The sequence below is a fragment of the Podarcis tiliguerta genome, assembly GCF_965153285.1.
Source record: "Podarcis tiliguerta genome assembly, chromosome: 7".
In the NCBI taxonomy this organism is placed as follows: Eukaryota; Metazoa; Chordata; class Lepidosauria; order Squamata; family Lacertidae; genus Podarcis; species Podarcis tiliguerta.
Window position 1 is genome coordinate 27,541,499 of NC_139540.1, and position 16,665 is coordinate 27,558,163.

General features: G+C 41.1%; 1 protein-coding gene across 2 annotated transcripts in view; it reads right to left on the minus strand.

The window, feature by feature from the left end:
- CNBD1 (cyclic nucleotide binding domain containing 1) overlaps nucleotides 1-16,665 on the minus strand; it is a 130,669-nt gene that overhangs the window by 104,906 nt on the left and 9,098 nt on the right. For both annotated transcript variants that reach the window (XR_014513893.1, XM_083451233.1), the window contains exons 3-4: nucleotides 13,076-13,189; nucleotides 6,925-7,083 (exon numbers count right to left, since the gene is read on the minus strand). Coding sequence is in view for 1 of the 2 variants with exons in the window: in XM_083451233.1 (XP_083307359.1) it covers nucleotides 6,925-7,083; nucleotides 13,076-13,189 (273 nt within the window). In the remaining variant the exon portion in view is untranslated. The remainder of the gene's footprint in view (nucleotides 1-6,924; nucleotides 7,084-13,075; nucleotides 13,190-16,665) is intronic.

The following is a 16,665-nucleotide window of genomic DNA, read 5'->3' on the forward strand; positions in this document are numbered from 1 at the left end:
GACTTTTTAATGTGAGAAAGTGATTATTTTAATGGCACTAATCTTCCTCTCCAGCTGGCTTCAAATGGCTGAACCCAGAGTTACAACTCTCACTTGTCCCACACTATGGAGAGAAAGATTTTCACAGCTTAATAACTTGGCCAATTAAATTTTAAACAATTCAAAAGGGTCTTGTTATCATTGCAGAATAATAGACTACAAAATGTTAGTGTTGCAGGGATAAAATATGAAAGACTCTTTCTCATGCTGTTTTTAAACCTCTCTCCTTTGATTACGGAATAAATTCTAAAGGAATTAAAAAATAATGCTTCCCCTAACAAGCATCTTGTGGGTGGCATGTAATTTTTTTTTTCATCCTGTAGATTAAAGACATACAATATAGTAATTATGGGTTCCTTTTGAAGTCAATTCTTTGCATACTAAAGGCTGGAACAAAAGTCACTGGAATGTCATGAAACAAAAAGCATTGTTCGTGTTTTTTCATGCAAGGACCACGTTCTTCAGCTGCCAGTTCTCTCTGAATTACAATGTGAGAAACAGGGCCTCCTTTGGGGGGGAGCAGAGCAAAGTTGTCCTGGGTTACAAACGCTTGGGGGAAAGGAAATGGCCCACCAGGAGACTAATGTAGCAACTCCACCTCACCCAGCAATCCATGTCTGCTACCTTACCGCTGGAAATATCACTTTTTTAAAAGCCTTGTTTTGTTTTGTTATTCAGAAGCTCTAGCCAACTGGAGACACAAAAGTTGCTTGCCAGTTGGAGGCATGTTACTCTTGAGTTGCTTTTATTTTAATAGGAAAAGAATAATTTGGAAAGCCACTGATAGTAAGTAAAGCAAGCATGCATAAAATTACATTACTTCTGCTGCTTACTGTTGCAACTCCCATTTCTACTATAAATTAGGTGGAAGCTGTCTTGGTTTGGCACTAGCATGTAAGATAGTTTGCATACTGGTATTGCTCTAATACTGTACACGTACACGTACACACACACACACACACACGTACGCACACACACACTGTCTCTGTTATTACAAAACTTGGTGTTTGTTCTATTCTGCAACCAGAAGTGTCAATGTAGGAAATGTTTTCCACTGTCTTCCCATTCATTTCAATGACCCAAAAAGAATCCAGATAAACGAGCTCAGCAGAGACCAAAACTAGATGAGATGCTTCCAAAGTTCTCTCCGGGTATGCAGGGAAATCATTTACTTACTTTACTTCAAAGGTTTGTATACCGCTTAATCACAATAGTCTCTATAGTGCTGCACAGGAGACCCAATACAGTAAGACTGAAAATGAATTAAAACTATAATCTGGTTGCAATGCTTTATAGAAGTCTTCAGTAGGCACCAGAGGTTCTGCAAGGAGGGGGCCTGCCGGATCTCAACTGTCTGGCAACAAGATTGGGTCCACAATTCCGAATGCATAGTTTCTTGTGGTTCCAAGCTGTGCATCTGAGCCATGGAAGACCACTAACAGTGACTTGCCAGAACTGAGTTCCAGTGGGTTCTGGTTGAAAAAGTCCCAGGCATATAGAATCAGGCAGTCCCTGAGGGCTGCACACAAGTTGTTAAAGGTCTTATAAATAAATACAAGAACCTTGAAATCACAGAATGCTGTTCATGGTCCTGCACTATTCTTCTCTAGGCCATCAAATAATGCTTGAGGAATTCATTTTTTGGTGAACTCCAGTACAAATTTAGAAGACTACTCAGAGACTACTGCATTTAAATATTTTGTTGGAAGCCGCCCAGAGAGGCTGGGGAAACCCAGCCAGATGGGTGGGGTATAAATAATAAATTATTATTATTATTATTATTATTGTTATTACTCCTGACTTAATGTGCCGATCAGAACACAGTTGTCCTTCAGAGTATGCCCTTCTCTAAATTTTCTGATGTATCTCTCTGCTCAAAAACATACTAAATGTACATAAAAATGTGTTTTTGGGGATGAAATGTATCTAGAAATGCTAACTGTTAAAGGAAATATACTTAGAAATGCATGTTGTGAGAAAATACACCCAGAATACACCCAGAATTTTGTTTTTAAGCCCCCTTGCTGATTAAGGCATATTGGGAATTAACAGATGGGGGAAAGACAAAGGGCAGCACCTTCTCTCCAACAGTGCCCCGCCTAATTCTGCACAGGGGTTTCCCCCAATTACAGTGGTACCTCAGGTTAAGTACTTAATTCGTTCTGGAGATCCGTTCTTAACCTGAAACTGTTCTTAACCTGAAGCACCACTTTAGCTAATGGGGCCTCTTGCTGCCGCTGCGCCACCGGAGCACAATTTCTGTTCTTATCCTGAGGCAAAGTTCTTAACCTGAAGCACTATTTCTGGGTTACCGGAGTCTGTAACCTGAAGCGTATGTAACCCAAGGTACCACTGTATATGGAGCAGATGGGGGACATGTAGAGCATATGGGGTGAGGGTGGGGAAGTCATTGGATACTATCGACAGACTATCCATTCCTTGGGCTATCTGTATTTTTTAAAAACCCCAATCCCAAAATCCTAAAATGAAAAAGATTCCTTAGTGGAACACCTTGTTCCTTTAAATGCTATAACTCCAGCAAAAAAATAAAATAAAATAGATCCAAGTTTAAGCTACAGCATTATTATTTTTAAGGAAAAACTCCTTGAAGTCTTTTTTTTGTGTGTGTGTGTGAAAAAACTTTGCATCTACATGGCACAGAAACAGAATTATCTTCAGTTCCACCATATTCTCAGAGGGAAACCTGTTAATTGATGGGAGCAGGGAAGAAATCATGTTCCAGGCATCACTCTCTGGAGGGCCTGAAATTCTCTGGCAGATGGATGAGGCAAGGGAATTTGCAGCACATGATGTGCTGAAAGCTCAAGCTGAATTTTCTTCACAGCTAGTTATGAGTTCATCTCTGTAGAGAAGATGGTTGGGGGAGGGGATTCAAATAGACTTCTGGATATATTTTTTTAAAAAAGCAATTCACTTGACCAAATCTTTTTCTTTCGTTTTTTTAAGGACTTCATACATGCCATACATTTAAAGCACCTTCTGCCAGACTCCTGGGAACTGGGTGCTGAGAACTATGGCTCTGTGGGGAGTAAACCAACTTTGCAAGGATTATTGAAGCGGGTGGACACATGCTTTTCAACATATGATGTGTACTCGGTCTCTGAGCCATTGGGTTGGATCCTGACTGTGGAAAGAAGTCTACCCACAAGTTTCTCCACAGGAGGAAAGGAGAAGTAAATTTGGCCAATTCCTTTAGCCTCCTTTGCTCCCACAAAGGTTGCTTCAGAGGGTTAGAGAACCCCCTACAACAGTATGGCTGCTGCAGGGAGAAGGTGGCAATCAGTTACATCAGGCATAGGCAAACTCGGCCATCCAGATTTTTGGGGACTACAACTCCCATCATCCCTAGCTAACAGGACCAGTGGTCAGGGATGATGGGAGTTGTAGTCCCAAAACATCTGGAGGCCCTAGTTTGCCTATGCCTGAGCTATATTCACGTCTCCTCCAGTGGATCAAGGTTCCTTCCATAAATGGAAACGCATGGAAAGGCAAGTCTGGTTCCAACCCAGAGTTTTACATCTGTAGTTTTATGGTTTTACCACACCTGGTGAGCTGCTTCTGTACACAGAATATAAACTCAGGAGCACAGAAAAGAAATGGGTGGTTAAGGAACATTAAGCAGTTTAAAGCATTTCTAGCCCACATTTCTTCTGGTGTTTTCCAGGCACATTTCTCACCCCAGCAAGCGCTGACCAGATCCCAACCTGCGTAGCTCAGCAAAGTGGCTACATCTTGTGTAGGGCTGGTCCAACTATTAGGCAGAGTAAGGCAGTCACCTCAGGCACCAGATGTTCGGAGGCAGATTGATTTATAGACCTGATCTTGGTGGGGGCTTCTGTCAGTTTTAGTTTCTCTCACCATCTTATTTTTCTAAACTTAAATTTGGTTTCTCCCATCACTTTGCAATTTGTTTTTAAAGTCCTCGTGAACATTCATCAGCATTTTAGAGCTAGTTTCTCCTCATATATACATTTCTTTCCTATGCATATATGCAATTCTATGCCATTTCTTACGCTAGTATACAAATTTTTGTACCAATTACTGGGCTAGAGGACTACACCACAGAATTCAGAGAAACACGAATTTCAAAGGATGGCTGTGTTTTGAGTCTCATTTTGTTTCAGAAAGTACAAATCAGGGTCACCTTTAAATGCAAAGTAAATCAAATTTCTCCTCCATCCCTACTTTAGACCATGTCATATTAGCCTTTTTGACCTGTTCCTCCCTCCCATCCATACAGCCCCGCCAAAACACACACACACAAAAAAAAAAAAAACCACACACACAGAGAATAAAAATATGTACTTCTGGAAGTTCTTTTTGATTATTTTCCTACTGAAAAATAGTATTTTTAAAAATGTGAGCAGGGAAATAGGGTAAGGAAAGGCAAGTAAAGAGGATGCCAATTTTAATTGTAATAGATATAATAGGCTATGTTTGTTATCAATAGAGGGGAATCCCCATTTAACTGAATTATAGGAATCTCAAACTGGCTTCCCTTTGACAGCTGTAGCACAGTTCTGAGATTAAGCAGAGTATGCATTCTGGCTTGCCATGTGCCTCTATAATCATAGCCACCATTCAGCAAGTCCCCCCAAACCCTCGATCTCAAACGCAGACCTAATAACTGTTAACACCTTATTTTGGCACCTAAACCTGATGCACAGCATGGAGACAACATATGTGCCCAAGTGCTGACAGACTGATGCTGCATTCCCCCACCGCTGGCACCGAGGCAGACAGACAAGCTGGCTGCAGCAGTGGTGGCAGCAACAGCAGCTGACATTACTGGAGAGCAGGTTAATTAACATTTGGAAATTAAACAGTACAACATGACTTGCTAGCATGAAAATAGAGATTGCTCCGTCATTTACAGTTGAGAGAGAAAATTGAGAGAGAGAAACCTTCAAGAATCACAGGTAGTGATGCTCAGGGCCATCTTACCCATAGGCACTAGGGGTGTGGAGCACTTGGGCACCAGGCTCTCAGGGGCGCCAGCCTGAGAGTCTGGGGCCCGAGAGTTGAGCCCAGGGAAGAGCCCACCCGTTGGTCAGAGTGCTGCAGCGGGCTCTTCTGCTGCGGGCAGCTCTGCGGCATGAGTTTGGGGGTGACCGAGCCAGTGAGACGCTGAGGTGGCCGGCCAGCTCTGCCCTCCTGCGCACCTGGGACTGGGCAACCTGGGGGTAGGGGGCGGGCGGATCTTTCCACCCCAGCGCCACATATGCTTAAGACAGCCCTGGCGATGCTACAACATATACAGGACAGGGCAAATGTTAGAATAAACACCTACAAAAGGAAACGACATCAGAGCTAGTACTATTCAGAATCAGATCTAAGGGCAAAGTTGTTCCTGGATTATCTAGTCGGCATAGACGTGTGATCTAGTGGTGGAATTATCATGACTGTGTATTCACCATGATTCTTTACTTATATATTTCCACCCCACATTCAGACCCCAACATATCAAAAGGCAACTCACATAAAATAATAGAATGCAAGCAAACTGTTCGAACCATCCTACTGAAACATTGAATCATGAAAACTGCTCAGCTATAATGAGACAATAAATGTCACAAGAAAGCCAGCAAACAAGAGCACACAGATACTTCCTATTGGCAGTCATGCCATCCTGTCAAAGGCTTTGCACAATAAAATATGTCTCTTGGGGCTTGAGACCTGCGACTGAATCTCCTGCCACTTTTCAACAATTGAAAAGGAGCTGTGGCAATGGTGAGATCTAACAGGACTTAGGAGGTTTAACACCTGATGCCCCTGTGTCACTTTCCTGGTTAAAATCACCCTCCAAACTGCTACTTGCCCTACAAGGAGGACAATGCTTGTATCTGCAGTCCTCCCCCCCTTGTAGGGCAAATAGCTTTCAGGGTGTTCTTTCCTTGGGACCATGACCTTGGGGGAAAGGGTAACTGTCCATCATCCAGCGTCACAATCCTGATCAAATCTCTCCACACACTTTGGCTGCTTAACTTCATTAAACAGTGGTGATCTAATTTTGGATCCTCTGCTGTGAGGGTTGCCCTGTCAGGCTTCTAAAAAGCCACAAGGGAGGTACATAGCTCTGCTTCACACCAACATTGCTCATGGGAACATGGCACACACACTGGGGTAACTGCTTTTCTCCTCAGACAGTATAAAAATATAGGATGCTGCATGAATTTGTGTGTCATCTTTGCACCAGGAGCAAGTTAATCTGCTCGCTATTGTTCCAATTTTAGTGTAAGTGTCACCCAAGCAAGTGCCTTGCGGCTGAAACTATAACTACGCATTTTTCAACATCTCTTGCTCAAGTTATAGGGCTGATTGTAAATAACAACATATTGCCCTCAATGTACATGGAACTTTAAAGTGACATAAATTAGCAAAGGTGACAAAGTAGAAATTTGTATAAATGCACTTTGCCTTGGTAGGGGATTAGAGTTAGCTACTAATATTTAAAATTTAACCTAAAACAAAACACAGCTCTTTTGCTGGAATGATAATGCATTTGCTAGCTTTAGGAATTGAGATCCCTGCCTCAAAATGCACAGCAATTTAAAGACGAACCATCTAGAAGATGGCATGGGCAAAGCAATTCATTCAAAGCAATGTGATTAGGATGCATCCACAAGAATATACCCCTACAACAGGGTTGGCCCTCCAGATGTTTCTGGACTACAACTGACCACTGGCAATCTGGCCAGGGATGATGGGAATTGGAACCCAACAACATCTGGAGGGCCACAGGCTCCCTATCCCTGCCATATAAGTTTCACTGCTATCTTTCCAGGCCAGTTCATGAGGTATATTTGAAAGACCTTAGAACTGAGCTGGAAAGGGCAGAAGGCCAAGAATGAATTTAATACTTACATCTTTCTGAGTATCTTTATTAGGATGTTCAACTTCTCTACGAATTCTGGAGAACCAGAACGTAAATTCTGGCATTTTTTAATCAAATTTAAATAGATGGATATGTTGTGAGAAGCTTTGCTAGGTACAGTGACTTTGCCAAACTCACAGGAATGTACCCTAGGGACACAAAGGAGAAACAGAATGTTAGATTTAGAGCAAACTCATCATGTAACTTCTAGGAAAACAGGGCATGATTTATTAGGTTAATAGGCTCACATGCTTATACCATGGCATTTGTGAGGAACCAAGGGTTGCCACAGAAATGTTACTAATCATTCAAAGCAAAATTGGGAGTTCCTCCTCAGGCAAAACTTCTGAGGGATTCTGAGGCAAGCCAGAAGAGTTTAAGTAAGAGACACAAAACTTTTCCAGGCATTCTGCACATCACTCCATTATCACTGGGTTTTGCACAAAGCAAAATCTGAAGCAAATGTTGTGTTTCTTTCTTATGCAAAGCATCTGAAGAATTTTGAGGGAAGCCAAAATAATGTTGGCATGATTAGCAACCTTTTTCCAGGGGCATTTCACACATTCCATCTCCCCACAGGCTGGTGGAACACCAACAGGTACTTGGCCTTTTGGAGAATGAACCATATCTCCGTGGTGGGGTGTGTGTTGTGTGTGCACAAGGTCCTAAATACATTCCCTTTTGGGGGGGGGGGCAAAAAAATTATTAGATTTTACAATATCAACGACAAACAAAAACACAAAACAAACAAAACATAACAAACATAAATCATAACCTTATTGAAAATAACAGTTATTTACTTTGTAAAATGACTTCCTCGTTTCCCCTTAGTTGAATTTCATTGCATATCCTTATAACGGTTTTCCAAATCCCAATTTTGATACCCTTTAAATTAAACATTAACATCTTTAAATCTTCTCCTTGTATTAAACATATTATTTTATCAGTTAACATAAATACAATCCTAAGTCCATTACGTATCTGGAAGCTATTTCCAGTTATTTTAGCTTAACAAATTTAGCTAAATAATCATTAAATTTCTTCCATTCTTCGTGGTGTTCCTCCTCCTTCTGGTCGCGGACTCTTCCGGTTAGATCGGCTAGCTCCATAAAATCCATCATCTTCATCTGCCATTCTTCTACTGTTGGTAATTATTGAGTTTTCCACTTTTTATCTAACAAAATATGAGCTGCAGTTGTGGCAAACAAAAATAGATTAACATCTTTCTTGGGCAATTCTGAACCTGTTATTCCAAGAAGAAAGGCCTCTGGTTTCTTTATAAATGTATATTTCAACATTTTTTTTCAATTCATTATAAATTTTTCCCATAAGTCTTTCACCTTGGGGCAGGTCCACCACATATGAAAGAATGTTCCTTCCTTTTCTTTACATTTCCAACATATATTATCACAATTATGATACATCTTTGCTAATTTTACAGGAGTCAAATACCATCTATACATCATCTTCATAATATTTTCCTTTAACAAAGTACATGCGGTGAACTTAACCCCTTTCTTTCACAACCTAAATACATTCCCAGGGATTTCGAAGAAGAAGAAGAAGAAGAAGAAGAAGAAGAAGAAGAAGAAGAAGAATTCAGGTAGCAAAGCTGAGAAACCCTGCCCTTTTGGAGATCTGCTGCTAGTCTGACTCCATCTGCACTATACATTTAAAGCAGTATCACACCACTTCGAACTGTCGTGCCATCTCTCAGAGGGTCCTGGGAACTGTCATTTGTTAAGGTTGCTAAGAGTTGTCAGGCGATCACCCATTCCCCTCACAATGCTACAAAACTCAGAGTAGTTTAATAGTCACTCCCTTTCTAGGGAACTCTGAGAATTATAGTTCTGTAAAGGGACCAGGGTTCTCATAGCAACTCTCAGCACCCTTAGCAAATTATAGTTCCCAGAATTCAAGTGCCATGATATTGCTTTGAATGTAAGAGCAGATGGCGCCTCAGAGCAGACAACAGGGCTAGATGGACCAGCAGTCTAACTCAATATAAGGCAGGCTTATAGGTTTATATCTCTAATAATTTTCTATAATTCATCTAACAGTAGTCCAATTTCTCTTCCTTTGGTCCAGCATAAACATTTACGTATTTCACAAAATTCAAGTGTAGGTTTCCTTCATATCTGCTATGAAGGAAAACGTTATTGCAGTAGATTTTTGAGTTAGCAGATTACTCTTGTTACTATTGCAGCACTGATAAATTTATCAGATAGATTTTTTAAAAAGAAAGCATTTGAATACAATATCACATAGGCAATCAAATAGCAAATTCAAGTAAAAAGGACATGTTGGAACAGCATTAATTATAATTATACACCAGTTGAAAATGAGCTTCTCCTTTGTTTTGGTCTTTTAGTATGGATTAAAATGGCATCAGCCTATAAAATCACAGAACACAAGTCCCAGCTTGTGAGCCTTGAAATTATCTACCTCACCTTTCCAGGTCTTGATGATGGGAAGAGTAGCCCAGGTTTAATCAAACTTGCTGGAGGACCTTGGGCCAATCAACAGCTCTCAGCCTAACCTACCTCACAGAGCTGATAAGGATAATAGTGAAAGGGAAAAGACATGTGTGCCAACTCAAAGGTATCTTAAGCATTGTAGATTTTTGAGGCAGTACTTACTGAGTCCTTGTGTGTGTCATAGGAAGTAGTAAGAGGCACACTGGTGCCCATGTGCACCATATTGGCAACTGCTGTATGTAGGTCAACATAACCAAGGTTTCATTTGACTGAATCTGAAGAGCAGCACTAACTACAGAGGCAAACCTTTGGGGTTAGCACTGTATTTCCCTCCCCTTCCCATCATTCTGCTTTGATAGAAACCATGCTGCTCAACCTGGTACCAAACTAAACTCCTGCATCCCAGGATAGGCAGAATACTACATTAGGGCAATGTTTCTTCACGGTAAAGTTCTGTAAAAGGGTAGCACTGGTGATGGGATAACATTTTGTTTATTAAGATGCCTCTTCTCAGATGGTCTGCTGCAGTTTGCCTTCAGTGCATGTAGTCTCATTTCTCTCCTCCCCCCAAATATATATATAGAAAAACACAATTCCAGCAAAATAAAATTTAAAAAATCCGCAGAACATTACTGCAACAGGCAATAAATTCAATCTTGTATGCATCTGCCTTGTTCCCTTACAGCATATTGCTTTACAGTTAATGTGTATAATCTTATTAGCTGATTGCATTGATCCTCAGCTCACTTGTAAGCAAAATTACTCTGAGTGCATAGCGGTACTTAAAAGTAATTCAAAGTATCTATTAAAATAAGAATTTTGGTGCATCAGCAAGGAAGAAAGTCTAAGTTGCTAAAATATTTCGCCCATTTAAAGATTGCGCAATTTGCTGATCTGTAAAACTTACTTTTCTGTTAAAAAATAAGGAGAAGAAAATTTTAAGTGCCGTAATTTACTGAATGCTTTCCTGAAAGCAAAGAGATTGACTTTCTGTCCACTGTAACCTAGAAATCCTATCTCTGTGAACACTGGGCTAGATTAAACTTTAAATGATAAATTCCCAGGAAAGAAAGGTCATATTGTTGTGTAATCATCTTCTTCCAAAGCATTCCTGTTTGCTAAATAATATTGACCAATGTGAGTGGCGGAAAATATATAACCCTCCTTGATTTTTCCCCCAAGGCCTTGAAAGTAAAAATGAAATTTACAATGGCATCACCAGATTTATCATACCTACCTCTTCTGGGAGGCATTTTACCACTATTAGAGCTGAACTGCAACCTAACCACTGTTGCACCTGAGCTCTTTCGTTGCAGTTTGCTGTCCTCCTGGCATATTTCATCTTGTGTTATAAGACTGCCAACTGTCTGTACCAATTTGTCTGTACCTAGACAAATAGAGTTTCTATAGCATAGGGCATGTATAGATTGTCATGTGTGAGGAATGCACACACATAGGGATGGGTGCTCTCCCCCTGCAATCGCACGCAGCGGACACTTACTTTATTTTTATTATTATTATTAATGACCCATCACAGCTGAGCTCTGAGTCTATAAGAAAGTGAAAGATAACTTCCTGAGATCAGCACCTAGTTTTAACGAAGTTCTTCTGCCAGATGAGCCAGACAATTGCCAAGTAAAAGAGAGTAGTCAGCAATCCTCATATTATCAAGGCTTAGTGATTAAATGGAAACTAGCAGTATGCAGCCAAAGCTAGAGTTCCACCTCTGCACACACCAAAATTATGTAAAATACATCTTCCACATCCTGCTTCCCATTCTTCCTCTTTCCTTCTGAATCTTTCTGGCTCACGGGCTTCCCATCCATTAACATCACAAAGGACATGTGTGAATGATCCCCCCAAGCCCTACCAGCTTTTCACTCTGCTTATAACATGGATTGCCACCAATCAGTGTAGAGCAGGCATCCCCAACCTTTGGCCCTCCAGATGTTTTGGACTACAGTTCCCATCATCCCTGACCACTGGTCCTGTTAGCTAGGGATCATGGGAGTTGTAGGCCAAAACATCTGGAGGATATAAGCAGGATAGAGATAAGTATGGGAGAAGGACATGGGAGGCAGATTTCCTTGACGATGTAGCTACACAGGGTAGACTAAAGTCAGGAAGGACTGTAGCAGAATGGCAGAGCACAATTTCTGCAAGCAAAGGGGCCAAACTTTACTCCCTGGCATATTCAGTTAGATCTATCATGCAGTTAGATCAGAGATAGCCAAATGTGTTAATCCCTAATTATGGTTCCCTTTAGCTCCAACCAGCATGCCTAATGGTCAGGGATGGTGGAAGCTTTAGTCCAACAGCAACTAGAGGGGCACAGGTTCCCCATCCTTGCTGTAGGCAGTTGCTGGATGCATAGGATAAGCTGTTGGTGGGTTAAATGGGGCAAAAGAAAGAGGAGCCCAAAAGTGATGAGAAGAAAGGGGAAGAAAGCAGTGTCTCAATGAGCAGATTAGCTCACTGCAATCCTGGAAATGCTTCACTATGATGTGCAGTTGTATAATTCATGTCTATTGCTTCAATATCACACAACTATTTAATGAAATGTAATAACATGAATTAACTCCCCAAAGTAAAGAAGCCCAAAACTTGAGCAATTTCTGCTCTCAATTTCTGGTCCACATTTTCTGTGTCCTTCATTCCCAGCTGCAGCATCTCCAACACCACACCACACCGCAAGAAGTCTCATAGGAACTCTTCTGGGTTCTCCTGAGATTGCTCAGTTGCTTCACTTGAGAAGGAATGTCTAAATTCTCATCTCATTTTCACTTCAGGCCAGGTACAGCAATAGCTTCAATAATTACATGATTTAAACATGTTTGGGTCCCCTCAGAATTCCTCAGGTGGTTTGTTTTTCCTCAGAAGTTTTCCCCAACCTTACATGGAATGTTGCTTTACATTAAATTTAGAAGCACAGGGATCTGCTTTATACTGAGACGGACCATTGGCCTATTTGGCTCTGTACTGCTGACATCTACTAGAAATGGCTCTCCAGGGTTTCAGGCAGGCGGCACTCCCAGCAGTACCTAGAGATGCCTGGGATTGAATCTAGAACCTGCTGCTTGTGGAGCAGATGTTCTGCATTGGGCAATGCCCCTCCCCTCAAAAAAATCCCCCATAGAAAGTTAGTTGGAAAAGGTGACTCTCTCTAAACCCTGTAAAAGCTTCTAGAAGTGGCATGAACATCTACTCCTTCTAAATTGCATATTGTTCAGCTTTCTGTTTTCTCCTATACTCAGTTGCACTGCAGGAGAATCTAAAAGCCAGCAATATGGAAGATTTCATTAATTTGTTTAACAAAAAGTACATATGGCTATAGAACAACGATGATCCATGGATTGAATTTTAGCCAGCGCTGAAGAAAAACATTTGCCACCATTATCCCTTTCAGAAAATTGCAGCGCACTTGGACTATGAACAGGGTGCGTGCAACCAATCACTTTCTGAAAGGCAGGACAAATGCATTTCGAAGCAACAAACAGATGTTTCTGCTCAAGCAGAAAATGAATTTACCACTAGCTACTAATCTTTGTGTTCCACAGCTAGTCTGTGGCATGTGGTGGCGATGACTGACTTCATAACCTCGTCGGCATACCTAGCCTTCACTTTTTTTCACATGAAATACAGAATTGTTTAAAATATGAATTACCCTTTTGTTCTTTTTTCAGGAATCCCTGGCAATATGGCCTTTTCTTTAATGAATATTTTGGGATAAGTTTCCAAGAACTTTTGATGAGCATCTTCAGTGGTATAAGGATTATCCCTAAAGAGAAATAGGGAAACAGTGATTATTTTGTTCGGTAGTAAAGTTCTAGGCAATGCTGTTACTTGTACTTCAGCTAGTATAAGGTTCAGCTGACATGATCCAACATCCTGCTTACTACCTGAAGGTGGTGTAAGGTTGTGCTAGTCATTGAGTCAACCGCCATCCACACCAATGACGAGCAAATACAGCAGTGCTAAAATCACAATCCTATGCTTGCCTACTCAGAAGTAAGCCACACTGAGTTCCGTGGGCTTCATGAGAGTGTCTGAGCCACTGTTATGGTTTACTGCTTTGACTAAAAATGCTGCCTAAACTTTAGGGGGCAGCAGGTGGGAAGTGGCAGGACCAGGTAGCGAAGGCATGTAGTACAAGGAGATTTCCACTCCACATGCTTGCCACCTGAAGCAATTGCCTCCATTTGCCTCATGAAAGGGCCAGCCATCTATATGAAGCTTCATTAAGGTAAAGGTACCCCTGCCCATAGGGGCCAGTCTTGACAGACTCTAGGGTTGTGCGCTCATCTCACTCTAGAGGCCGGGAGCCAGCGCTGTCCGAAGACACTTCCGGGTCACGTGGCCAGCATGACAAGCTGCATCTGGCGAGCCAGCGCAGCACACGAAACACCGCTTACCTTCCCGCTATAAAGCGGTACCTATTTATCTACTTGCACCCGGGGGTGCTTTCGAACTGCTAGGTTGACAGGCGCTGGGACCGAACGACGGGAGCTCACCCCGCCGCGGGGATTCGAACCACCGACCATGCGATCGGCAAGTCCTAGGCGCTGAGGTTTTACCCACAGCGCCACCCGCGTCCCATATGAAGCTTCATATAATAGTGCAATAATGACTAGTACTTGAAAGGCAGTTCTTCAGATGTCATGCTACAAACTCTTTTGGACCCGTGTGCTATGGACTGTACATTTGTTTTCAGTTGTCTGCTTGTTTTGCTCTTATGATTCCTGCAACCAAATGTATAGATGCATATGTTCCAAGTTCTAAAGGGTTCTTGGCTTGTTTTTCTTTGATATGGCAAGTTCTCCATAAACTGTTCTTAAAATGGATGGAGGGGGTTGAATTACAGCATGCTGTTCTGAATGTAGATTCCATTTTTTCACTCCAGTGTATCGGTCTTCAAGCAAATTACACTGTGTTTCACATGTGTTCAGCTTCCTTGAGAATGAGTGTGGCTTCTATGAAAAATAAAATTGCCTTGAGCATGCACACCAGCTTTCATTCCGGTGTCACAATCTTCAAAGGGACACATCACACTGCATTGTGTTTTCCACCTTTTTCGTCAGCCTTGAAAATGGATGTGTAAGATGAGCTGAGGTTCATGCTTAAAATAAAGGATGTTGTTTTGAGCATAAACAGCAAGTCTCATTCAGCTGTCTTGATGTGGCAGTCTTCAGTCTCTCACATTGCACTTTCAATTTTTCCTCTGCCCCACTTTGAAAATGGGCATGAGTCTCAACCTGGTGTTGAGTGTGAAAGAAATCTGACATTTGAATTTGTAAGAAAGCGTGGTGCCCTGAATGCATCGCCACATTTCATTCCAATATCTTGTATTTAAATGGAGTTATTAAACTATTCTGTTGTGCATACTGCTTATTGGTTTGCAATCCAATTACAACAGCATCACAACAGGCTAGTTAAATGAAAGGCCTTGCTTCGCTCAACCAAGAATAACTAAGATTAGATACAGCCTAAAAACTATCAACCTAAAACCAGGGCAATACCCCTGTCAAATTAGATACATCTTAAAGATCACAAACATAAAACAATTTATCCCAAGCAATACCACTGTCAAAATAAAAACAATGAAGCATTTAAACGAGAAGCTGTATTAAATAAAAGAAAAAACAGTGTGAAGGAAGCATATTAGCTAAAAGAATTCTGACTAGTCATTTCCCCAATCGAGTGGTTCTAAATTTAACAACAGCTGGGGCAATGTTCAGAGCCTTTTGGGTAAGCTCAGAAATTAGTAGAGCAAAACTTATGAGTGTGTGAATTCATTTAGTAACACTTGGGGGGCTCTGTCCCCCTGCTTCTCCATTCGTCAACCTGCTCAACGTTGAGACCCCATACAAAGATTAGGTCATATTCTCCTGCAAATCACTCCTCCACTTTGGAACAAATGATTAGTCAGTTTGAGTACTTTTTCATAATCATAAGCTGAGGGGGTTAAAGTAGATTACACCGATCTACTTAAGTAAAGTAGGTACACCAATTAACCTTTCCCAATGCTTCCTGTGGGTAGAGTGCAATCCTATGTTAGCAATTTTGACTAATTTTGCCTCTGCTCTTCCAGCAACTGGAATGCCACACATGGAGCGAGAACATTCCCATGATAAGGTGCCCCTCAGTCTCAATAATATTCCCCATCCCTGGTCTAATTTATATATATGATCTGGGTTTGGTGTTACATGTCTCTTACCATACAAAACAGAAAGAGAATGTTGTTATGTTTCAGAAACATGCCAGAAGTGAGAAATTGAAGTGAGTTTTTACATTTTTCATTCATTTTGTTTTGTTTGTACAGTTTCTCAGATTAATAAAAGTCGGCAATATCTTCTATCGCCTTTAAATGTTTTAGCCTTCTCTTAGGGCCTGAGAAAAATGTAAATCTCTGCCTTCCATATTAGAAAAGGCAGCAGGTGCAGTCTGATATGCGTCTAACTAATGTCACCATCATCTAAATATACCCCAAGTGAATTTTCCTCTTTAATTATGTTCTATCTTGAAGAAAATTGCCCTTAATTATGCAGAAATGCAGTTCTGAAATGTCCTGAATTCAAAGGTTATGCCATCAATAAATTATTCAGGCTTACATCCTTCAGCCCATCTACCTCACTGTGATTTTTAAGTCAGTTTTTAAATTCAAACTCCATAGACAGACATTTGCACAACAGGTAATTCCTTGTAGCTCTGTTGAGGCAATGATTTATCAAAGGGTCATGTCAACTCAGAAATCAAGTTTGTTACTAACATGATTACAGAGGGGACGTATTTGTGAAAGCATCTCATCATAGTTACAGCTGACTTGCTAGCAGGTCAGGCAACCATTTTGGAGGGGGCCCCAAGCAGTTGACTGATTATACCAAAGAACTCTCTTGAGTTATTATCTTCCAAGTAAATGTATATTCCAGATAACACTAGAACAAATGGATCACTGGAAGATGGAGTTACATGAAATAGGAACTGATCTAGAACTAGGGATCACATCAAGGGAAATGAAGTGTCAGCCTGGCTCCTACCATTGAAATCTACACCACAGAAATGGTTTACTACTCTCGGTCACCATTGTCCAAGAAAAGTGCATCCTATATATTCCAGGAAATATGGTACAATTTTCATAAGGCATTAGGATATCTACTAGTATTATAGTATTATATTACAGTGGCACCTTGAAAGTTAAATGGAATCTGTTCTGGAAGTTCGTTCAACTTCCAAAATGTTTGGAAACCAAGGCACAGC